Source organism: Sus scrofa, chromosome 2 (genome assembly GCF_000003025.6).
Source record: "Sus scrofa isolate TJ Tabasco breed Duroc chromosome 2, Sscrofa11.1, whole genome shotgun sequence".
NCBI classification, from domain to species: domain Eukaryota; kingdom Metazoa; phylum Chordata; class Mammalia; order Artiodactyla; family Suidae; genus Sus; species Sus scrofa.
Genome location: NC_010444.4, coordinates 60567513 through 60593378, shown reverse-complemented (window position 1 = coordinate 60593378; position 25866 = coordinate 60567513). Strand labels below are relative to the sequence as shown.

General features: G+C 47.3%; 1 protein-coding gene across 1 annotated transcript; it reads right to left on the bottom strand.

Annotated features, from left to right (window-relative positions):
• Positions 1-25804, bottom strand: HAUS8 (HAUS augmin like complex subunit 8). The gene is made up of 11 exons (XM_021083576.1): positions 25536-25804; positions 19857-19921; positions 15247-15302; positions 8980-9061; positions 6911-7003; positions 5548-5642; positions 4868-4933; positions 4609-4767; positions 3189-3333; positions 2043-2184; positions 1-437 (listed from the first exon to the last, which is right to left on the bottom strand). The coding sequence occupies exons 1-11, from the start codon at positions 25562-25564 to the stop codon at positions 245-247; spliced, it is 1125 nt and encodes a 374-aa protein (XP_020939235.1). The 5' UTR covers positions 25565-25804; the 3' UTR covers positions 1-244.

Sequence of the window (25866 nt, the reverse complement as noted above, 5' to 3'; positions counted from 1 at the left end):
TTCAACTGCAGAATAGTTTTATTTGTTAAATTACCAAGGTTCAATTGCAAAACTGTTTTGTTAAATAGCAAAAGAGATTATCATACAAAAACAGCTATACAACTAGACTAAGTACATAAAGTGCTTAAGTTTCCAGAATATTACACGTGGGTCACTGCAGGTTCCCCACCCCCACCCCCACAGGAGGCAGAGCATGGGCTCCCCCCACCACCCATTCCCAGGGAGACCTGGCTTGCAGGTAGATTCACAGCTCATCGTGGCCCGGGAGGAGGAGGCTCCCAGGCTCACCCCGAGTTTCCCCACCAGTGGCCTCTTCGGGATTGAAATACCACTGGCTGGAGGCCTTGGAGCCCTGGGCCTCTTCCCAGACCTCCTGGTTGATTAAGGCTGCTTCTTTACTTGCCTGGGCGGAGAGTTCCAGAACCTGGGCAAAGCTCCTGTGCAAAGAAGAGGATGATGACAGATTTTTTACCCTCCATCCCTGGGCACCTGGCACAGCCCAAGCCCCATCACGGCTGCCACGTGATGGAGGCAGGTTCAGGGTGACCTTCCCTGGACTCATGGGGAAGCAGCAGTGGTGGATAAGCTTTGTCTGAACAGAAGTCAACGAAGGAAACCCTGACAGCAGGACAGGGAAGGTGTGAAAGAAAAGAATCCTTTACTCAACAAATATTTACGACGTATCAACACCTCTCTCCAGGAACTATCCCAGGAGTGGGAGACAGAACCATGAACGGGGAGTGGCCTGGTGCTCATACAACATAAAGGAAGGTAGAAAATCAGCACAAAACAACACGTTTCCCCATCTGCACCTGTGACCCTGGCCACCTAGCAGCCTTTGGTGTGTCCTGATTTCATCCCGGGGCACAGAGAAATGGAGATGCCATTACACTTGTGTCCATCACGAGGACTTTTCCAACCTTTCAGGCCCTTCAGGAAGGACATTTGGCCTCATAAGAGAGAAGAGAACTAGGAGTTCCCGTTGTGGCTTAGTGGGTTAAGAAGCCGACTAGTATCCACAAGGACGCAGGTTCAATCCCTGGCCTCACTCGGTGGGTTAAGGATCCAGCATTGCTGTGAGCTGTGGTGTAGGTCACAGACTTGGCTTGGAGCCTGCGTTGCTGTGGCTGTGGCATAGGCCAGTGTCTACAGCTCCAACTGGACCCCTAGCCTGGGAACCTCCATATGCCACTAGTGTGGCTCTAAAAAGACAAAAAACAAACAAACAAACAAAAACCCACCAAAAAAACAAAAAAAGCAAAGGAGAAGAAAACTAAATTCTTTTTTGGAAGATGTGGAGGAACGCCCCATGGTTAGAAATGTCCTGGATGAGGGAGAAGGGGGCAGGGTGGCTTTGGGGGGCCAGCCTTGGGCTACATGGACCTGGGTGTAGGTTACGCAGGGTGCCTGTCATGAAAGCCATCAAGAGGCATTATTATAATCTGAGGCTTTTCTATATTATTTACACATCAATAAGAAGTTCTAAGACTTCCTAGAGCCCCAACCCTGAAAAATATTGAGAGCATGAATAGACCAATCCAAGGGCCCCTGGTCTGTGTTACTCTGAGGAACTGATACACCTCTTTCTATTTTCTCACCAGGGTTCTGGTTGGTTGAAGGCATCCTGCCCATTCCCCTCCCGCTGCCTTGCTAGACCTGATACCCTCGGCCTCTGATAAACACCGGAGCTGCCCACCCTCTGGAAGGCAGCACACCCTCCACAGTGTAGCTGCCAATAGCTCATCTCTGCCCAACAGGTGCAGGAAAGGAAGACTATCTTTTTCTTTTCTTTTTTTTTTTCTTTTAAGGGCCGCACTCGCAGCATATGGAAGTTCCCAGGCTAGGGGTCAAAATAGAGCCACAGCAATTACAGATCTGAGCCACACCTGTGACCTACACCGCAGCTCATGGCAACATCGGATCCTTAACCCACTGAGTGAGGCCAGGGATTGAACCTTACTCCTCAAGGATACTAGTCGGGTTCTTAACCTGCTGAGCCACAGCGGGAACTCTTCTTTTTCTTACAATATTTTCTGCAGTACCTTCGGAGCTCCAGATCCTTCATCTGGGTCACTTCCTTGAGTTCGTTCAGCAGGTCCAAAGCCTTCATGTTTTCCTCTGAGCTGCCGATGCCAAGTTCTCCCAGCAGATGGCGCGTGGTCATCAATTCTGGCTGCAATTCATCTGGAGGGGAAAAGGGGTGTCAGCCATGGTTTCAAGGCACCCCAAACAACAGATGCATAAGCTTGGTGGCCAACTAGATTTTTCTTTTTTAAGAAAAAATTTTTTATGGCCACACCCACAGCATATGGAGCCAGGGATGGAATCCAAGCTGCAGCCACAACCTGCACCGCAGTTCCAGCAACATCAAATCCTTTTAACCCACTGTGCCGGGTCGGGGATCAAAAACGAGTCTCTGCAGGAACCACAGCCACTATAGTTGGATTCTTAACATTCGTGCACTGGTATCGCCTCTGTGCCCCTTTGCCTGAGATCACTGGGGCATGAGACAGTGGCTCAGGCGTGTTTGCGTACAGTCGGTCACAGGAACACAACTGGAATGCCATGTCAGTGTCCTCGACAGAAACAAACCTATGAGTTCCTACTGTGGCTCAGTGGAAACGAACCTGATCAGTATCTGTGAGGATGCGGGTTCGATCCCTGGCTTTGATCAGTGGATTAAGGATCCCGTGTTGCTATAAGCTGTGGTGTAGGTTACAGATATAGTTTGGATCCCTCATTGCTATGGCTGTGGCATAGGCTGGTACCTGCAGCTCTGATTCAAGCCCTAGCCTGGGAACTTCCATATGCTACAGGTGTGGTCCCAAAAAGAAAAAAAAAAGTGAAGAAGGCAGGACAGATGGCCCTGTCACCCCCATACCTCCCAGGCACCAAAGCACTTCTGTAGACCTGCCCAAGGAACCCCCCAGGATGCTTTCCAGCAGAAGTCACGGGCAGGTCCTGCAGCCCTGGGTTCTAATCCCAACACAGTCCTTACTCAGGGCACCACCCTGGACAAACTGCAGCCATGCCAGCCCCCCAGGTCCTCGGCCATTTGATGGGGGACACGCCATCTACCTGAGAGGAGGCCTGTGACATGACACCAAGGGATAAAGGTGCCCAGCACACAGGAGACAGCAGCACACAGTGGGCGGTTTGCCCCACCCCTTGCCCAGCCCATTTCCTACCCAAGAGCCGCTGCCCGTCTCCATCTTTCAGGTGGATCGATCTCATGGGCAGTTCGTGCCTCGTCGTGTCCAGGGCAGTGGCAAACGTCTTGTACTGCTCCTTGAAGCGGCTGGCCACGGCCTCAAAGGGGCTGAGCATCTCGATCTGCAGGAGGGGCGGGGAAGGGGCCTGTGAGGCAGAGACCCTGCACTCACCTCCCAGGAAGCTTAATGGGCAGCATGGGTGAGGTTCAGATGCAGCCCTGGTCTGCCACATGTCCTAGGGAATCTTCTCAGAAGCTTCAAAGGTGCAGCTCAGGAGCAAGTTTGCCCAGGCCTCCTCATCAGGAACGTGTGTCAGCCTTCCAGTACATTCCAGGGCCGGGCCCTCAACTGGGATCACAGTGGACCAGGGAAAGTCAGTGAACTGAGCTGACATGCCTGCCCTCCACCAAGGCCATGCCCGGCCACCGACTTTTCCCTTGTACATGGTGCCTGGGGGGTATAACAAATCACTGATTTATTTAATTGCCTTTTCTTTCCCTTCTACTGTGAGTTCCATGACGACAAGGACCCGACTCTCAGTTCGGGACCTGGCCACGGGGTGAGCTCACATGCACGTGCTGCATGTTAAGGGCTGAATTGTGTCCTCACAAATCCCTCCGTTGACATCCCAACCCCCAGTGCCTCAGAATGTGACCTGATTTGGAGATTTTGCAGAGACTGTATCCAGTTAATGTGGGATTATTAAGGTGGGCCCTGATCAGTATGACTGGTGTGCTTACAAAAGGGGGAAATGTGGAGACAGGGGCCCGTGGGGAGAGGGCCTGGTGAAGAGATGGAGGAGAAAACGGCCATCTACAGGCCAAAGGGAGGGACCGGGATACCACGGCCTCCTGGCCCTGGGAAGGAACCAACCTGGCGGCCCACACCTTGACCTCAGACTTAGAGCCTCCAGAACTGAGAGAAAATACATGTTAATTGTTTAAGCCACTGCCCAGCCTGGGGTCCTTCGTTACAGCGGCCCCAGGACTCACACCTACCAGATGAGGAGCCCTATTCCCTGATTGGCCCTTTCTAGATTCCCGGGGTTCGCTGTGACCTTCCCTGGACACCCCTATCCCAGCACTGACCACACCAGCACCGAGTCTCCCACCAGGTCCCTGGTCCACCTGGGCAGGCCCAGAGAGCGTCTCTGTGTCACTGGGCACAAGGCCTGGGTGCCTGAAGAATTTGAGTCTGTGTGTACTGAAAGGACACACATCCTCTGGGAAACTGTCCCACGTAACGCTCATGGTGTCAGAAGCCAGGCACGGGGTTAGTGCAGGTGAAGAGTGACACCCACCATCCACATAAGGGCTCCCTCCAAACTGCACCCCTTCCGCCCTGGTGGATGGATGCTGCCAGGACACGTGGCTCAGAGGCCATGGTCACCCCTGACCTGAGCGTCTAGGACATCCGTCAGCTCCCGCTTCCTCTGACAGAGGAGAAGTTTGCGCTTCAGCTCATGGGTCTTTTTCTGTAGCTTCTCCTTCTCTTTGCACATTAGTAATAGATTCTTCTCTGCCTTTTCTTCGAATGCTGCAAGACCATTCTCCATCTAGGAAGCAAAAAACAAAAGCTCAGGCCAGAGGGGACTGAGCGGCCGAGAGTGGCTGCCCTTCCACCTGCAACAGGCATGAAAGAGGCTCTGCCCTCACCTTCAAGGCCAGTAGACTCAGGAGCAGTGTCTGGGATTCCACCATTTCCATCGCTTGGGAAAGATCCTTAAGGAGAAGAAAAAGATACTCCTGGTTCCCCATGAACTGGTATAAATCCAGCTCTCTCCCTCGGGGAGGGGCAGAACCCTAACCCATAGGTACTTTCTTTAAATCTGTCATTCAGCAATTCTTGACTGTGCATCAACATGTTCACTGTTTCTATTTTTTCATTTAGTCTTTTGGGACCTCTGAAAAGGATGAGGATGGTTTGGTCTCTTCCTGGTGGCTGGGCAGTCAAGCACCAGCTGGTGGCACCCACCAGCTGGATACCTCACCAGAACCAGGACTTGGGATCCCACCTGTTGAGCCACAGCCCAGCTGACCTCCCTACCAGGGACAGGGCTTGGCCTAGAGCTTCCTTTGCCAAGGCACCAGCAAACAAGGCCCCAATCTCATTTTTCACATGATCCTATATTTCTATCTCCTCCTGTACGTGTACTTGGGGAAGCTGAAGCTCTGAGAATCCCCTTAGAACATGTGCTGTTTTTATTCTAAAAGGCATGGCTGGCTTGTCCGCTCTTGGAGCTCCAGGTCCTCGAGAGGTACCTGGTTCGGGACAAGAGTTAGATCACAGTTAGCCGGCCTGCTATAGTGGCTTCCCTCTCATTTCAGACACTTACTGGGCTCTTTTTCTTCAAGGCAGAAAATGATGAAGACTCAGTTTTCTGTAACATCGTTTTTTCTAATTGTGGAGTCTTTCGAACCATACTTTTGTCTAAGATCAAAAAAAGCATTTCATCCATAAGTTGAAAAGATACATGCACCCCAATGTTCACTGCAGCACTATGTACAACAGCTAAGACATGGAAGCAACCTAAGTGTCCATCATCAGAGGAATGGATAAAGAAGATATGGTACATATACACAATGGAATATTATTCAGCCATAAAAAAGAATGAAATGCCATTTGCTGCAACATGGATGGACCTAGAGATTACCACGCTAAGTGAAATAAAGCAGCCAGTGAAAGACAAATATCACATGACATTGCTTTTATGTGGAGTCTAAAAAGAAAAGGATACAAATGAACTTATATACAAAACAGAAATAGAATCACAGACATAGGAAATAAACCTACTTGTGATAGAACATGATGGAAGATAATATGAGAAAAAGAATGTGTATATATGTATGGCCAGGTCACTGCTGTACAGCAGAAATTGAAAGAACATTGTAAATCGACTATCCTCTAATAAAAAACATTTTTAATAAAATAAAATGTAAATATAACCATACAAAGAAAAAAAGAAAAGAAAAAGAAAATAAATTTCTGGTTACCAAAGGGGAAAGGGGCAGGGCGGGATAAATTAGGAATTTGGGATTAACGAATACACACTACTATATATAAAACAGATAACCATCAAGGACCTACTGTATAGCATAGGGAACTATATTCAATATTTTGTAATAGCCTATATAGACAAAGAATCTAAAAAAGAATATATACATATATTCACATGATCCTACATTTCTCTCTCTTCCTGTACTTGGGGAAACTGAAGCTCTGCAAATCCTCTTAGAATGTGTGCAGTTTTTATACATACATACACATATATCTATGCAAATATATATATAAAAAACTGAATCACTTTGCTGTACACCTGAAACTAACACAAGATTGTAAATCAACTATAATTCAATTTAAAAAGAAAGAAAAGAGGCGTTCCCATCATGGCGCAGCGGAAATGAATCCGACTAGGAACTATGAGGTCATGGCCTCGCTCAGTGGGTTGAAGATCTGGCATTGTTGTGAGCTGTGGTATAGGTCACAGACGTGTGGCTTGGATCTGATGTTGTTGTGGCTGTGGCGTAGGCCAGCAGCTGTAGCTCCAATTGGACCCCTAGACTGGGAACCTCCATATGCTGCAAGTGTGGCCCTAAAAAAGCAAGCATTTTTAAGGTGAGGAGAGCCTATCTCAGGAGCCCTTAAAAATGCATTGCAACCCCCAGCTGGGGAAAAGATGGGTACAGCAAATGACTTACCATTAATGGCCGAGAGATCCAGGTCAGGCGGGGCAGTGCCATGCCCTTCCAGCAAGGTGGACTGCAGGTCACCCTTGCCAATTCCACTGCTATCTGTGGGCCCAATGAGAACTCTGGAAGTCATCACAGTAGCAAGATGCTCTATACCTAAGCAAGTGACTTTCCTATACAGTACCACTTGTTCCCCAAAACTCAGTTTCTTATGAGGGGGCGGTACAGAAGGTTGAAAAACCTCTGGAAATTCCTAGTCAACAACCTGACTATATGTTAAAATAGAACGAGAAAAGAGAGGTATTCTTTAGAACAGAAAGGTACAAATAAGCTTTTTTGCTTAAATAAAAGAACTTAAATCTTTAAATAAAAAATGCTGTGTACAAATGAACTTATTTACAAAACAGAAATAGACCCACAGACATAGAAAACACACATATAATTACCAAAGGGGGAAGGGATTAACTGGGAATTTGTGATTAACAGATACACACTACTATATATAAAATAGATAACCAACAAGGGCCTACTTTAAAACACAGGGACCTATACTCAATATTTTGTAATAACCTATAAAAGAATCTGAAAAAGGATATATATGTGTGTGTGCATAACTAACTCACTGTGCTATATATTGAAACTAACACAATGTTTGGAATTCCCATCATGGCTCAGGGGAAACAAATCTGACTAGCATCCATGAGGACGCAGGTTCGACCCCTGGCCTCGTTCAGTGGGTCAAGGATCCAGCATTGCCATGGACTGCAGTGTAGGTTGCAGATGCGGATCGGATCGGATCCTGCGTTGCTATGGCTGTGACGTAGGCCAGTAGCTACAGCTCCAATCCAACCCCTTGTCTGGGAACCTCCATATGCCATGGATGCTCCCTAAAGACCAAAGAAAAAAAAAAAGAAAAACAAAAAAAAAAGAAAAGGAAACTAACATAACATTGTAACTCAACTATACTTCAATAAAATAAAATAGGGAGTTCCCTTGTGACATGGTAAGGTGAGTTAAGGAATCAGCATTGTCACTGCAGCAGCTCAGGTTGCTGCTATAGTTCAACTTTGATCCCTGGCCCAGGAATTTTTGCATGCTGTGGATGCAGCCAAAAAATAATAATAATAAAATGCTTTAAATAAAAATGAAAAAATGAAAAGATGTTGTGTTTCAGGATATAAGAACCTGATAAGATGTGATATACTCGTTCTGCCCTCTGCTCTTTCCCTCTTTCTCCTGTAGCTTCTGGACTGTTCATCTTCTCTGAGAGCTCCCTTCATCTTTTAGCCTCTATTTAAAAATGTGAAATTATGCCTTATACCATCTAAAATGGGCACCTGGTGTACTGCATGCTTCAATTAAGCCAAGGTTCCAGAAGGCTGTGGAACAAGCAAAGGTATGTAAAATACACTGTCATGTTAGCAAGTCAACAAAAAACTATTTAATGAACAACTATACTTCAACTATAGTTGAAGTAGTAAATACATGGAAACGAAAAGGGGGAAGTCACAAAAGTGTAGGTTATGGTACCATTTGTGTTAGCATTTTTAGTTTTTGGCTGCACCTGCAGCACATGGAAGTTTCCCGGCCAGGGATTGAATCTGAGCTGAAGCTGTGACTTACAGAGCTGTAGCAGTGCCAGATCCTTAACCCACTGTGCCAGGCCAGGGATGGAACCTGAGCCTCAGTGTCAACCCCAGCCATTGCAGAGATAATGCTGGACCCTTAACCTGTTGTGCCACAGTGGGAACTCCTATGCTAGCATTTTTAAAAAATTCTAGATAGATAAACAAAAATCTATCAAGAGTGGTTGCCTCCTAGATGAGAAATGGTAACTTGAGATGGGAGATGGTGACTTTTCTTGTATTTGCACTGGTCGAACGTTTTGTCATTTGCACATATGGCATTTAAAGTAATTTCTGGAGTTCCCTCGAAAAAAAGTAATTTCCTATGACACCATACAATGGAACGCAGACTCCCTCTAAATGATCACAGCTGAGTTTAAATTATGGTTTCTTAATGCTCATCACTTCCTAAGCCTCAGAGCTGTTTCACAGCCTCCCTCCATCTTTATGCACCTTTGCTCTTCTGGAGGAGGCTGGGTTTTCTTCCACCTTCAGGCATCTTCCCACTGTTCTTTAACGTATCTGCTGCAGGAGCCTGTCAGGAGAAAACACGACATTCAGGGGACAAGACACCTCCCCTTCATGAGAAGGGGTTCTCTGCAATCTTAGAGTTCTGCATGTGCTCTTACTTTGAGGCAAAGAACAGACTTAAAGCATTCTAATATTTAATTGCATGTATACAGGACAAACTAATTTTGTCAAAAAGGATACTCTCACATGCACGGAACACAGGAAATCACCAAAATGTTGGCTGGTGATGATGTGAGAAATGGCAGGTTACAGATGACTGACTTTCTGTATACCTTTTAGCACGGGCCAGTTTTATAGAGAGAACATATTAATTTGGTCATCAGAAAAAACAAAGCTTTTGTACAGGTATTAACATTCAAAACATACAAAAAAGCAAGCAATGCATGGAGCTAGCAAGCTGTTATAATATAATAATATAAAAGCAAAAAAAACTGTTGAAGAGTGAGAACGTTTCCATGTACAGACACCACGCCTATTCAACCTCCCACTGGAGGTGTGAGAATAAGAAATAAAAGGCAAATGGGTTGCAAAAGAAGAAATAAAACTCTCTTCTACAGAGACGATTCTTCACATGGAAAAATCCCAAAACATACTAAAAAACACTACTAAAACTATTAAGTTTAGCAAGGTTGCAGGATATAGGGTCAATATAAAAAGATATTTCTAGCAATGAACAACTTCCAAATTAAAATTAAAGGACAGGAGTTCCTGTCGTGGAGCAGTGGTTAACGAATCCGACTAGGAACCATGAGGTTGTGGGTTCGATCCCTGCCCTTGCTCAGTGGGTTAACGATCCGGCATTGCCGTGAGCTGTGGTGTAGGTTGCAGACATGGCTTGGATTCCGCGTTGCTGTGGCATTGGCGTAGGCCAGCGGCTACAGCTCCGATTCGACCCCTAGCCTGGGAACCTCCATATGCCGAGGAAGCGGCCCAAGAAATGGCAGAAAAAAGACAAAAAAAAAAAAAAAAAAAAAAAATTAAAGGACAGTACAAAGGAAAAGTTCTCAGCAAAGAAAAAAATTTTTATAACTATGTGGTGATGGATGTTAACTCTATTTATTGTGATCATTTTGCAATATACACAAATATCAAATCATCATATTGTATACCTAAAACTAACATGTTATATGTGAATTTCTTAATTTAAAAAAAAATTTCAGGAGTTCCCATCATGGAGCAGAGGAAATGAATCTGACTAGGAACCATGAGGTTGGGGGCTCAATCCCTGGCCTTGCTCAGTGGGTTAAGGATCCGGCATTGCCATGAGCTGTGGTGTAGGTTGCAGAAGCAGCTCGTATCTGGCATTGCTGTGGCACAGATGAGCAGATGTAGCTCTGATTCGACCCCTAGCCTAGGAACCTCTATATGCCGCAGGTGTGGCCCTAAAAAGCAAAAAAAAAAAAAAAAAAAATTTCATCACAAAAAGGAAGAAAGGAAACAAAGAAAGAAAGAGAAGATCTTGTAAAACAGCACAAAAAAACACCAAATACTTAAGTGTAACCCTAACCAAACGTGAGGAAGGTCTGTCGTACAGCTGGAAATTACAAAACACTGCTGAAAAAAATCTGAGAAGAGCAAATAAATGGAGAGGTGTACCATGTTCACGGATTGAAAGATTTGGTGTTTTATGATGTTTTTCTCCCCTAAACTGATGCATAGATTCGATACAATTCAAATAGCAAGCTAATTCTAAAACTTATATAGAAAGGCAAAGGAACTAGAAGAGTCAGTTGGAAAAAAATAGAGTGGGATAATTCACACTACCCAATTTTAAGACTTAATACAAAGCTACAGTAATCTGGGCAATGTGGAAATGGCCTAACGATAAACATGTAGAGCAATGGAAAAGAACAGAGTCCATAAATGATATGTACATACATAGTCAATTGCTTTGCAACAAAGGTAATGAGACAATACAATAGGGAAAGGAGAGTTGCCGTGAGCTTCAGTACACTGATCACGTATGCAGCTCGGATCTGGTGTTGCTGCAGCTGTGGCACAGGCTAGCAGCTGCAGCTCCAATTCAACCCTTAGCCTGGGAACTTCCATTCGCCACAGGTGTGGCCTAAAAACAAAACAAAACAACAAATGGTGTTGGAACAAGAAGACATCCATATACTTAAAACTGATTTCATCATCACACTAGATACAAAGATTAATTCAAAATGTATCACAGACCTAAATATAAAACCTAAAACTATAAAACTCAGGAGAAAATCTTTATGATCTTCAGTTAGGCAAAGTTATTTGTTTTTTTTGTTTGTTTGTTTGTTTTTTTGCTTTTTAGGGCCACCCCGACTCCTAGTTCCCAAGCTAGGGGTCAAATCAGAGCTACAGCTGCTGGCCTACACTGCAGCCACAGCAACATGAGATCTGAGCCAAGTGTGCAACCTACACCACAGCTCACAGCAACACTGGATCCTTAGCCCACTGAATGAGGCCAGGGATTGAACCCACATCCTCATGGATACTAGTCGGGTTTGTAACCCACTGAGCCACAATGGGAACTCCAAAGGTTTCTTTTTTTTTTTTTTTGTCTTTTTTTGTTGTTGTTGTTGTTGCTATTTCTTGGGCCGCTCCCGCGGCATATGGAGGTTCCCAGGCTAGGGGTTGAATCGGAGCTGTAGCCACTGGCCTACGCCAGAGCCACAGCAACACGGGATCCGAGCCACGTCTGCGACCTACACCACAGCTCATGGCAACGCCGGATCGTTAACCCACTGAGCAAGGGCAGGGACCGAACCCGCAACCTCATGGTTCCTAGTCGGATTCGTTAACCACTGCACCACGACGGGAACTCCCATTTTTTTTTTTTTTTTTTTTGTCTTTTTTTGTTGTTGTTGTTGTTGCTATTTCTCCAAAGGTTTCTTAGATAAGACAACAAAAGCACATTCTATAAAAGCAGAATAAACTGGACCTCATCAAAATCAAGAAATTCTGTTCTTCACAAGATACTTAAGAGAATGAAAAGCCAAGCCACATACTGGGAGAAAATATTTGCAGATCACCAGAAAGGGTTGGTATCTAGGATATAGAAAGAACTCTCAGAGTTCATACTGTGGCACAGTGGGTTAAGAATCCGACTGCAGTGGCTTGAGTTGCTGTGGAAGTGCAGGTTCAATCACAAACCTGGCACAGTGGGTTAAAGGATCCAGTGTTGCTGCAGCTCAAATTCAATCCCTGGCCTGGAAACTTGGATATGCTGCAGGCACAGCCATAAAATGTAAAAAATAAAGAGAAAAGAGGTCTCAAAACTCAATAATCAGATTGTTATGATCATTATACAACTACAGATGTGATAAATTCATTTGAGTAATAAAAAAAATCTGTACCTTGGTATAAGCTTAAATATAACTTAATATTTCCAGATTGGAAGGAGAGAATGAAAAAAAAAAAAACTTAATAATGAGAAAACAAATAACCCAATTTTTTTAAATGGGCAAAAGATCTGAAAGGACAGATCTCCAAAGGTATTGGAATGGCCAATAAGCACATGAAAAGATGATCGACATCATTAGCTGTTATGGAAGAGCAAGTTAAAATCGCCATGAGCAGTTCCCGTCATGGCTCAGTGGAAACAAATCTAACTAGCACCCATGAGGACAGAGGATCAATCCCTGGCCTTGCTCAGTGAGTTAAGGATCCTCGTTGCTGTGAGCTGTGGTGTAGGTCACAGATTTGGCTCAGATCCCACATTGCTGTGGCTCTGGCGTAGGCCAGTGGCTACAGCTCTGATTGCCCCTAGCCTGGGAACCTCCATATGCTGCAGGGTGCAGCCCTAAAAAGACAAAAAACATATATACATACATAAATAAATTAAATAAATAAAACAAATCACCATGAGATACCACTTTACACCCACTAGAATGATGTCGATCTTAAAGTACTGACTCTCCACTGGAGAGGGGGGCAGTTTCTTACAAAGTCAAATATACATTTACTTCCAATTCCCCTCCTGGGAGAAACAAAAACATATCCACATGGAATCCAGAAGGAATATTTAAGGTGGCTTCATTCCAAATTACCAAAACCAGGAAACAAACCAAATGTCCTTTGTCAGGGAATGGCTGAGCACAGCGTGGTTCATCCATGCTGTGTAATATTCTTCAGCCATTAGAAGGAATCAGCACTAACTGTAACAGGCAAGGGCAGGGAGAGAACTTTATGTGAAAGCAACCAGACGGCAAGAGGCTACATCCTGTGCGCCATCTTTTCAATGACCTTCTGGAAAGGCAAAGCCACAGGGACAGAAAACAGATCTTGGATGCCTGGGGTGGGAAGGGGCTGGTTCCTTTGGAGCACAAGACGATTTGGGCAGAGGGAGGTGGTGGTGACAGACTGTTCTCTTTCTTGTGGCGGGTCTGGGGCTAGATGTGTTTGTCAAAACTGACAGAACTGTATGCTGAAAAGAATGATGCTTCTTCTATGTAAATTACACCTTAATTTAAAACATGAAAAAAAAAAAAAAAAAAGAAAGAAAAGAAAACAGAGATGGTCTTACAGAGCTAAAATCCTGGAGTTCCTGTTGTGGCTCAACTGTTTAAGAAACCAACATAGTCTCCTTGAGAATTCAGGTTCAATCCTGGATTAAAGATCCAATGCTGTCCTGACCCTCAGCTGCAGCTGTGGTGTAGCCCTCAGCTGCAGCTCCCATTCAACCCCTGGTCCAGGAACTTCCATATGCTGTAGGTGTGGCTGTAAAAAAGGAAAAAGAAAAAGATCTGAAATCCTATATAGCATGCAGACACATGGGGGTCATATAAGCAAGTTTGCCAGGCAACATTCAAATTATGAAGTACAGCAGCAGTGAAAGCACTGACCCTAATCACTAGGCCACCAGGAAACTCCAAGAACCATTGTTTTAATGCAAAAGCTTTTGGAGACTCAAAGGGTTTTAAGAGAGGCTCATAGCAATGTCAGATCTTTAACCCACTGAACAAGGCCAGGGATCGAACCCACAACCTCACGGTTCCTAATCGGATTCATTTCCACTGCACCACAATGGGAACTCCTAATGACTGTTTTCATTAAACACCACACAGAGCAGCCTCTCAAGTAGTTCAGTGTTTCATGCTATCACTGTCAATAGTTTCATTATTTTCATGGTGTGGCTAGAGGGTAGGTCACTAAATTCTTCCTCTAGGAGTTTCCTGGTAGCCTAGCAGTTAAGGATCTGGCATGGTCACTGCTGTGGCTTGAGACACAGCTATGGCATGGGTTCAAGCCCTGGCCGCAGAACTTCCCCATGCCACAGGCACGGCCAAAACAAACAAACACCTCCTTCTCTAATACTGCATGACTCAGGCATGTAGCTTTTCTTCCCCCGTAGTCTTTCTCTAAAACCCTACAGATATTTTTAAAATACCAGCCAAGGAGTTCCCATCATGGCTCAGTGGTTAACTAATCCGACTAGGAACCATGAGGTTGTGGGTTCGATCCCTGGCCTTGCTCGATGGGTTAAGGATCCAGCGTTGCCGTGATCTGTGCTGTGGGTCACAGAAGCAGCTCAGATGCTGCACTGCTGTGGCTCTGGCATAGGTGGGCAACTGCAGCTCCGATTAGACCCCTAGCCTGGGAACCTCCATATGCCATGGGTGCAGCCATAGATAAGGCAAAAAGACAAAAAAAAAACAGCCAAGGTGCAGCAGAAATGAATCTGACTAGTATGTATGAGGATGCAGGTCAGAACCCTGGCTTCACTCAGTGGGTCAGGAATCCAGCGTTGCCATGAGCTGTGGTGCAGTTCGCAGATATAGCTCGAATCTGGCATGGCTGTGGCTGTGGTGTAGGCCAGGGGCTGCAGCTCCAATTATACCCCTAGCCCGGGAACTTCCATATGCTGTGGGTACATCCCTAAAAAGCAAAAAAATAAAGTAAAATACCAGCCAAGGCCAGGGAACTGTGCGCCAGGCATTAGACAGAATTGCTTCAGGACAGGATTGAGATGGAATTATCTGATTGAAAGACAGGAATAAGTTTATGATTCACCAGTGATCAAGGCTTTGCAAAAAAGGGATTCTCAAAGTAATCACCCACGACAGAGATCCATGCTTTGGCATAAAGGGCATGATAGTCTCAAAGGCAGTGTTTCCAAAATGCTTCCTTCAAGACCAAGTTGTGCCTGCCTCAGAATTTCGAGTTTGTTGGAACTCTGTCCCAAACTGTTTCAAATGTACACTGTAGTGTTACCTTTTTGGTGGCTTCCTTCTCATATTGCAAGTACCGGGACTCCACCACTCTTCCACCTGTGGGGGATACACTGTGGTTTATAACAAAACTACAACATGGGAGCATGAGGACCCACCATGCACCCAGGATTCCCAGCCCCCCACCAGAGAGCTGGGTGCTATCAGTCCTCCCTGCTTATCCTCAAGCAAGTATGAGATACCTACTGTATGCAAGAACATTATAGGAGCCCCGACTGTAAGCAAGAACATATATGGTATACCTACCGAATGCAAGAACATTTATGGCACAACTACTGTATGCAAGAACACTTATGGGACACCTGCTATATACAAGCCCTTGCGCTAGAAGCAGAAACAGATCCACAGGAGCTAGTATCAAGGAAGATCAGGAATATGTGCCAAACGTCAAAGCAGAAAGTGGACTCGGCACAGGGCAGGGAAAGAAAGAACAATCTTCCAGAGATGGCTACCTGCTTGCCTCCTTCTCCCTCCCCAAATTACTCCCTATGGTCGTGACCCCAACCAATCGTCTCCCACCCAAGTCCATCTATGACCCACTCATGGAACTGCCTTTTACGGCCCCCACCCCCTTCGCCCACTTAGGACTGCTCCCCTGAGATACGTCTGACACCGTGCTTTTCTAGGACACAGCTGTGTCCTTGCTGATAGTCCAGCCCCAGGTCTCCTTCTAAGCCTGCCCCTGGGGCACTGAAGGCGGATGGAGGAAACACACGTGTTCCTCTGATCTCCAAGGGCTCTAGTGGCAGCCCCAGTGACTACTCACAGTGCTCTGCTCTGCTCTGCTCCTCCACCCCCTCTCCCAAACCCTCCCACCAGCCCTCCACTGGGCCCATCCCTCGGGTCAGCAGGTCAGGTGGGGACCTGTTTCCTACTTCACTGGTAAGACAATGACCCTCCCACCTGGAGATCAAGCTGCCTCCCAAGCTCAGGGCCATATCCCGGGCTCCCCTACATGGAGAGACCTCTGTGCTTTGGCATAAAGCAAAGCACCCCCTCACTCAGGGTGCTAGTGCCCAGCCCTCACCCCATTAGGAAACTGCCCTGGCAACCCCTCTTCCCCCACCCTACCCTGCACCTTCCCACTTCCTCTCTCCAATGGTCACACTGTTCATTCTCCCCTGACCCAGCTCCTCTCCCTCTACCCCCGCTCACCCATTCCCCACTTCTCTGTTCCTTTTCACAATGCTGGCTCCTCTTCCTCTTCTCCCTCCTTCCCTCGAATCCCCCCACTCCCCAGCCTGGCTCTCAGTCACCACAGCACCAAAGAACCTCCTTTCAGCCAGACCACTGAGATCTCCCTGCTCCAAAGCCCACTGGCCCATTCTCAGTCCCCGTCCTGAGCCAGCAGCGGTACTGGGCACCACGCTCACTGCACTTCCTCCTTGAAACACTATGTCCTCCAGGCTGGCTGCTCCTCTGGTGGCTGCAACAGGCTGTCCTGTGGGTCTATTAGCTAGTGAAGGTTGGATGCCTCCAGGCACCTTGCAGGTCTTGCCTCACCTGTTCCTCCAGCCAGCGGGCACACATCACCCCTGCCTGCCTTCACAGCTCTGCGCCACCTAGCCCCTCCCTCGGACCAGAAGCTAACCCCCATCGTGCTGTTTTATCCGCAGCAACTGTTACTGTCCAACACACCCTGTGTCTCTTTGTGTCTCCTGTCACCTTTGTCCTGGATGACAAGCTTCCCAGGGGCAAGGACTCTAGTCCTTTTTGCTCATTGCTGTATTGCACCACCACACAGGGAGCAGGTGCTCAGCAAGCAGTCAAATGCATGATTCCGCACTTATCCTAAATGTCCCCAGAGCTCAGGTGTCTCCCATTTCACCAGGAAGAGTGACATGGTCAGTGTCACCCAGCTTGACAATTTGGTTGAGACTGTGATTTCAACTGTCTTATCTTTTATTTATTCATTTATTTATTTATTTTTCTCTTTTTAGGGTAGCACCAAAGACATATGGAAGTTCCCAGGCTAGGGGGTGGAATCGGAGCTGCAGCTGTCAGCCTACACCACAGCCACAGCAACACCAGATCCTTAACCCACTGAGTGAGGCCAGGGATCAAACCCGCATCCTCGGAGTTCCCATTGTGGCGCAGTGGTTAACGTATCCGACTAGGAACCACATGGTTGTGGGTTCAATCCCTGGCCTTGCTCAGTGGGTTGAGGACCTGGCGTTGCCATGAGCTGTGGTATAGGTTGCAGACATGGCTTGGAACCTGCGTTGCTGTGGCTCTGGTGTAGGCCAGTGGCTATGGCTCTGATTCAACCCCTAGCCTGGAAACCTCCATATGCCCCGTGGGAGCAGCCCTAGAAAAAGGCGAAGAGACCAAAAAAAAAAAACAAAAACCAAAAAACAAAAACCCCGCATCCTCATGAATACTAGTCGGGTTCTTAACCCATTGAGCCACAATGGGCACTCCACAACTTCATTATCTTCACACCTGGATTTGCATCTTCCTTTGGACAGAGTTGGCAACTGCAAGCTTGAGCGGAAAGCAACTGCGAGACTGAGCCATGGTTAACAGGGCACCTGGAGCTGGATGTGGAGCTGGTGGTGGTCCCAGGCATGCCCCAGGTAGGGAAGAGCTATATCTGCATGGCGAGTGGGCTCAGACTGTCAAGAAGGAGGCCTCTAAAAGTGGAAGCAAGACACCCCATTTCCAAGCAAAGGAGACCACCTGCCTTAAATGTAGTATCATCAAGAGTTTGCGGAGTTCCCGTCGTGGCGCAGTGGTTAACGAATCCGACTAGGAACCATGAGGTTGCGGGTTCGGTCCCTGCCCTTGCTCAGTGGGTTAACGATCCGGCGTTGCCGTGAGCTGTGGTGTAGGTTGCAGACGCGGCTCGGATCCCGCGTTGCTGTGTCTCTGGCGTAGGCCAGTGGCTACAGCTCCGATTGGACCCCTAGCCTGGGAACCTCCATATGCCGCAGGAGCGGCCCAAGAAATAGCTTAAAAAAAAAAAAAAAAGAGTTTGCTTCATCTAGAACAGATCTGAGGCTCTGGGTTCCTTGCACAGTTGAAAAGCAGTTTTAAGGAGTTCGGGGCATGGCTCGGTGGTTAACAAACCTGACCCACAATCCATGAGGATGCAGGTTTGATACCTGGCCTCGCTAGTGGGTTAAGGATCCGGCATTGCCGTGAGCTGTGGTGTAGGCCTCAGACTCCACTTGGATCCCACGTTGCTGTGGCTGTGGCATAGGCTGGTGGCTATAGCTCCGATTCGACCCCTAGCCTGGGAACCTCCACATGCTGTGGATGTGGCCCTAAAAAAAAAAAAAAAAAAAAGGAGTTCCCGTCGTGGCGCAGTGGTTAACGAATCCGACTAGGAACCATAAGGTTGCAGGTTCGGTCCCTGTCCTTGCTCAGTGGGTTAACGATCCGGCGTTGCCGTGAGCTGTGGTGTAGGTTGCAGACGCGGCTCGGATCCCGCGTTGCTGTGGCTCTGGTGTAGGCCGGTAGCTACAGTAGCTACAGCTCCGATTCAACCCCTAGCCTGGGAACCTCCATATGCCGCGGGAGCGGCCCAAGAAATAGCAACAACAACAACAACAAAAAAAAAAAAGACAAAAGACAAAAAAAAAAAAAAAAAAAAAAAAAAGCTGTTTTGAGTTTCCAAAAAAAAACCAGAATGCACCTGTTTGTTTTAAACAGTGGTGGAGTTCCCATGGAAGCAATGTTATGGTGACGGATATAATTTGTGTCCAAGAACTGCACCATGTGTAAATATAAGAGATGTTACAGATCAGATCATCCAGCAATGCTGTAGGTAGAAACCTCCAGTCCTTTGGAACTAGAATTCTTCTGGAAGTTCTCTTGAGACCTACACTGGCCCACAGCATAAGAAAATACTTCATCCTAACAGAGGCTTGAGCTCCAATGTGGGAGATCCCTGAGTCTACCGCTCAAATTGGGCGCTGCTAAGAGTTGAGGGGGGCGCTGCTGACAGTGACCCCAGTCCTTTGGATGGACATCAGACGTGTGGGCAAGCCCTAGTCTGGAAACCTCCATATGCCACAAGTGTGGCCAAGGGACTGACAGGATTAGCGAGAAGAAACAGACTTTGATGCTTTTTGGTTTTGTTTTTTTTCTTTTTTGGCAGCCCTGCAGCATGTGGAGTTCTCACATTAAGGATCAGATCCAAGCCACAGTTGTGACCTATGCCCACAGCTGCGGCAACACCAGGTCCTTTACTGTATTGTGCCAGTCAGGGATCGAACCTACATCCTGGCACTGCAGATGCCACTGATCCTGTTGCGCCACAGCAGGGACCCAGACTTTGATATTTGATGATGAATTAGGATCACACTCTCCTCACCCATACTTCTGAGTGATAAGTTCTGGGCACAACCTGCCACCTCCAAGGCCAGAAGGGCCCATGGCCCTAGATGACCCCCACTGGGTCCTGCCGCACCCCTGGCTACAGGGCTGGGTGACCAGACTCCGGATCCCCAAAGGTGTGACTACACAGAAGTAAATCCCCAGCTCCCCTGGTCTCACCTGTTTGTTCTTCCTTGAAAGCACATATCGGGGAGAAAAAAAAAATCACTTTTTATTTCAGTGGCACAAGAGACAGACTGCAATTCTGCTCACCTTGTGTTCTTCTCCCTCTCGTCTTAGCACCACTAGGAGTACTGGGACCCCCTGAGGAAGGCTTCCTAAAAGACAGAGACGGGGGTCTTGTTAATGCAGTTTGGATAAGAAGCTCAGGGAAGCCAGCCAGGAGCCCGGGCTTCCTCGGGACAGCCCAGCCCCAGCCCCCACCCCCAACACCTGAGCCACAAGAGCGAGTATTTTTGCAGAGCCTCAAAGACCCCATCCTAGAGTTCTCATTGTTGCTCAGTGGGTTAAGAACCCAACTAGTATTCATGAGGATGCAGGTTCAACCTCTGGCTTCATTCAGCATTGCTGCAAGCTGTGTTGTAGTTTAGAGGTGCAGCTCAGATATGGTATTGTTGTGGCTTAGGCAGGCAGCTGCAGCTATGATTCAACCCCTAGTCTGGGAACCTCCATATGCCACAGGTGTGGCCATAAAAAGCAAAATAAAATAAAAAATCAATCTCATTAATTCACCAGGCATGCATGTGCCTACTGTGTGCCACTGGGGATACACGGTGAACAAGCAACAAAGCTCCTTCCAGGAGAGGGATGGCCAGCATTTTCCTATCAGGCAAGTGAGAAGACAGGTAAAGGGGTGGGGGTGGGGAGTTGGAAGGTGAGTGACAAACCATCATTTGCTCAGGGACACAAGGACGGACGTTCCCAGACAAGGATCAACAGGACCAAGGGCACCGGGACAGAGGAGAATGATCCGGAGACTGGAAATGATCAGCCCTGTGGCTCAGCTGGAGAAGAATGACAGAGGATGCGGGATGGGGGAGGAGAGAACGCTGAGCCTGGCTGACAAGATTTCTGAATTCTCAGCTTAAGGGCTCAGACTATTCCCAGAGCCCAGGGTGTAGTGATCTCTTCCTGTAAAGGGCCAGACAGCAAATATTTTCATCTCTATGAGCCACAGGCTGGCATTTGCAACTACTCAACGTTGCCATCCCAGCATGAAACAGCCTCGGACGATACACAAAGGAACAGGCATGGTTATGTTCTAATAAAACTTGGTTGACATGTGACATTGGAATTTCATGCAATTTTCAAGAGTCAAAATGTCATTCTCATTATGAACCCCCCTAAACTGCTGGTAGAAATGTACATTAATACAGCCATTACGAAGAACAGAATGGAGGGTCCCTAAAAAAACTAAAAATAGAACTACCATATGATCCTGCAATCCCACTCCTGGGCATATATCCAGAGAAAACTATAATTGGAAAAGAGACATGCACCCCAGTGTTTGCTGCGGCACTAGTCACAACAGCCAAAATAATGGAAGGAACCTAAATGTCCATCAACAGAGGAATGGATAAAGATGTGAGCTATATATTCAATGGAATATTACTTGGCCATAAAAAAGAATGAAATAATGCTTTTTGCAGCATGGTTAAACCAGATTATCCTACTAGGTGAAATAAGCCAGAGAAAGACAAGTATCATAGGATATCATTTATATGTGGAATCTAAAAAAAAAAAGATACAAATGAATTTACATACAAACAGAAAAAGTCTTACAAGACAAAGCAAACCTGTGGTTATCAAAGGGGAGAGGGGGAGTTCCCGTCGTGGCGCAGTGGTTAACGAATCCGACTAGGAACCATGAGGTTGCGGGTTCGATCCCTGCCCTTGCTCAGTGGGTTAACGATCCGGCGTTGCCGTGAGCTGTGGTGTAGGCCGGTGGTGTAGGCCGTGCAGACGCGGCTCGGATCCCGCGTTGCTGTGGCTCTGGCGTAGGCCGGTGGCTACAGCTCCGATTCAACCCCTAGCCTGGGAACCTCCATATGCCGCGGGAGCGGCCCAAGAAATAGCAACAATAACAACAACAACAACAAAAAAAAAAAAAAAAAAAAAAGGGGAGAGGGGTGGGGAGGGATATATTAGGAGTTTGGGATTAACATATACACACTATTATATATAAAGCAGATAACTAACAAGGGCCTATTGTATGGCACAGGGAACTATACTTAATGTTTTGTAATAACCTATAAGGGAAAAAAATCTGAAAAAGAAAAAAATTTATATATATATATGTATAACTGAATAGTTTGCTGTACACCTGAAATGAACACAATATTATAAATCAACCATACTTCAATTTTATTTTTTTTATTTTTTTTCATACTTCAGTTTTTAAAAATTATTCTTTTGATTTTTCTTTTTAGCCTCACCCACAGCATGCAGGAGTTCCTAGGCCAGGGATAGAACCCACACCACAGCTGTAACCAGAGCCACAGCAGGGATGACACTGGATCTTCAATCCACTGAGCCACAAGGGAACTCCCTTTTGATTTTTTTTTGGTCTTTTTAAGGCTGTACTCACAGCATACAGATGTTCCCAGACAAAGGGTCAAATTGGACCTGAAGCTGGTGGCCACAGCCACAGCCACAGACACAGCATACCAGATCCAAGATGTGTCTGCGACCTACACTCAGCTCATGGCAATGCCAGATCTTAACCCACTGAACAAGGCCAGGGATCTAACCCACGTCCTCATGGATACTAGCCGGGTTAGTTACCACTGAGCCACAACGGGAACTCCCCCTTTTGATTTTTTTTTTAATAACCATTTAAAAATGTGCAAACCACTCTTAGCTCACTAAGCCATGCAAAAAAGGGGGCATTCTGGCTGTAGCCTGTGGAGAACCACTACATATAGCAGGAGATGGACACTGTCAGAGAACGACCACCAGCAGCTGGGAGGAAGAGAGGCTCTGAGGTTGCAGAAGGCCAGGGACCACATCTGCTCCTCACTGTTTCCTAGCACCTGTGGGTTCACTGCTCGAGCTGCCATCACAAAATTTGAGACTGGGTGGCTTAAACAACAGACCTTCATTTCTCATGGTTCCGGTGGCTAGAAGCCCAAGATGAAGGTGCAGGCAAGGTGGGCAGCCACTTTCTTACTGTCTTTGTGTGCAAGTGGAGAGAGCCGGCATGCAAGCTATCTACAGTTTCTTCTTCTCTTTTTTGTCTTTTTAGGGCCATACCTGCAGCATATGAAAGTTCCTAGGCTAGGGGTTGAACTGGAGCTGCAGCTGCTGGCCCCACAGCCATAGCAATGCCAGATCTGAGCCACATCCCAGAGCTATGCCACAGCTCAGGGCAATGCCAGATCTTTAAGCCACTGAGCGAGGCCAGGGATCGAACCCACATCTTCATGGATATTAGTCAGGTTCTTAACCTGCTGAGCCAAAAGAGGGACCCCCTACAGTCTTTTCTTATGACACCAGTCCTACTAGATTAGGGCCCCATCTTTATGACCACACTTAACCTTAACTTCCTTAGAGGTGACATCTATAAATACAGTCAGGGGGTGAGGGCTTCAACATAAAAATCTGAGAAGGGGGTGAGGGATGATACAAACATTCAGCCCCTGGAGTTCCCGTTGTGGCTCAGTGGTTAACGAACCCCACTAGCATCTATGAGGATGAGGGTTGGGTCCCTGGCCCCGCTCAGTGGGTTAAGGATCCAGCATTGCTGTGAGCTGTGTGTGGTGTAGGTTGCAGACTCGGCTTGGATCCAAAGTTGCTGTGGCTACGGCATAGGCCGGCAGCTAGAGCTCCGATTGGACCCCTAGCCTGGGAACCTCCATTTGCCATGGGTGTGGCCCTGAAAAGACAAAAAAAAAAAAAAAAAAAAAAAAAAAAAAAAAAGCATTCAGCCCTTAACAGCCTGGGAGGCAGGAGGCACTTGATAAATATCTGTCAGACAAATCACTCAGGGGTGCTCAATGGAGGGCAATTCTGACTCCTGGGAGACATTTGGAAACCTGTGAAGACATCTGTGATTGTCACAACAGAGGGAGCAGCTATCAGCCTAATGGGTGGAGACCAGGGATGCTGCTCAACACCCTATAATGCATAGGGCGCCCCCATTCCAGAGATGACCTTGCCCTATATGACAGCACTTGAGGTTGCGGATCTGCTGTCATGGAGAATGAGTGATGGGGCGCAGGGGAGAGAAGTCTGCTGCAAAACTCCTGTCAAGAAAAAATGAACCCTGAATATTATTCAGCCCTAAGAAGGAATGAAGTGCTGATATATGCTGAAAAAGATGAATCACAAAAATGTTACCCTGGGTCAAAGAAGCCAAGCACATAAGGCTTGTATGATTCCCCTGATGTGAAATGTCCAAAAGAGGCAAATCCATAGAGACAGAAACACAGATTGGTGGTTCTAATATGTTCTAAAATTAGGTTGTTGGGAGTTCCCATTGTGGCGCAGTGGAAACGAATCCGACTAGGAACCATGAGATGGAGGGTTTGAGCCCTGGCCTTGCTCAGTGGGTTAAGGATCTGGTGTTGCTGTGGCTGTGGTGTAGGCTGGCAGCTACAGCTCTGATTCAACCCCTAGCCTGGGAACCTCCATGTGCCACAGGCGGGGCCCTAAAAAGACAAAAAAATGAAAAATAATAAAAAAAGAACAAAGCCTGATGTGATAGGGGACTGGGTTCCATGAATTTAAGAATCACTGACTAATTAGTTGGCAGGTATGGGAGAGCTGGGTCCAGTTTGGGCAAGTGGATACCAGACAGGAGCCTGGATGCTGTAAATCCTGCTGATGTTACACGACAGGCTCCACTGGTGACAGCAGTGGTGGTCCCCGTGCTCAGCTCACTGCAGCCTCCTTCTGTGTAGTAGGCTCTGGGGACACCAAAGTGAGACCCAGGCCATGGTGGGGGACGCCTCCAGGCACAGCAGGGAGAAGCAACTTTAACAAATGCTGGCTGGGTGCCACCTGCTCTGCTCCTTCCTTGGAATCCTCCCAACCCTAAAAATACCTAACAGTTGACCTGCTTTATCTTCATTTTCCAGACAAGGACTGTAGGTTTATACAGGTCATATAAACTTTGTGCCTGTTTTTTCAGGCTTTGCCTCCTTGAAATATTCTTGCTTTCAATCGATTCAAGAATTAGGGCGATTTTGCTTCTAGCATCCAGCTGGTCTAGGGGCTAGGATTCCTGATTTTCACCCAGGCTGCCCAAGTTCAATTCCTGAGCAGTTAAGATCTAACTTCAAGTCATTAGTCACTCCTGTCTCTCCGAGATCAGGTGGAGGAAACAAAAGTGATTTCACATGGCCTACTCAATTTTAATTCACACAGGCACAAAAGACATTGTGGAATGAACAAATAAACACAGCCCAGGAATCATGCCTGGCACCAGGGAAATGTTACCTAACCCTAACCCTTGCTCTTGCTGTGTGGGCCTGAGCAAATGACCTTCCCTCCCTAAAACTCCATCATCTCCTTTGTCCACTGCAAAATGATAATTGTAATAACAAAGGACCACTTTTAGGGTCCAGTCACTGTTTTAAACGCTTTGAAACCACCCACTAAGCCTACAAGGTTGAGCGGTAGCGTCATCAGCCCGCGGAGGAAAGCGAGGCAAAGAAGTTTAAGCCACTCGCCAGAGATGACCCAGGATCTAGCAGGCTTGACCAGGGACTCGAACTCAACCTCTGGTCCTGAGCCCACGCTGCAGGGCATGCGCATGGGCTGCATCCCACCTCCCAGAACCTACGCATCCTCCATGGTTCTCGGACGGGTCAGATCCGGACTCTCCCCGAGGACCCTCGCTCCCCAACTCTGCTGCCCTTCTGTCCCTAGCGCTCGACCATGGCCCTCCACTGGCACCCACAAATCCAGACCCGCAGCATCTCAACTCACCCAGCGCCACGCCCCGAGGTATCCGCCATTTTCCCGCCTTCAACTCAAAGGCCTGCTCTTCAAGTCCGCGCCCGCGCCCCCGCCCCCACCTCGACCAGGCCACATTGAGACGCCTCAGGAGGGGTTGCCGCGGGCCGTGATGAGTGTGGCTGTAGGCAGAGCGGGCGACTCCTCCGCGTGCGCCTCTCTGCCTTCCCCTCACACTTGGTTTCGCCCACCAGTGGCAGGGGGCGGTGGCATGGGCCGGTGGCAGGGGCCGGGTCGGAAGTGATGGGCGTGGTTTAGGGGTCCCCGCCCCCTAGCGCGCTGGCGTCACGCCCCCCGGACCCCG

Bases quoted from the DNA above. Each gene is read 5' to 3' on its own strand.
- HAUS8 (XM_021083576.1), bottom strand. From the start codon at position 25,564: ATGGCGGATACCTCGGGGCGTGGCGCTGG. The intron at 5,643-6,910 runs GTAAGTCATTTG...TTTTGATCTTAG, and splicing joins GGATCTCTCGGCCATTAATG to ACAAAAGTATGGTTCGAAAG. The intron at 4,934-5,547 runs GTAAGTGTCTGA...CTTCTCCTTAAG, and splicing joins CCTTGAAGAAAAAGAGCCCA to GATCTTTCCCAAGCGATGGA.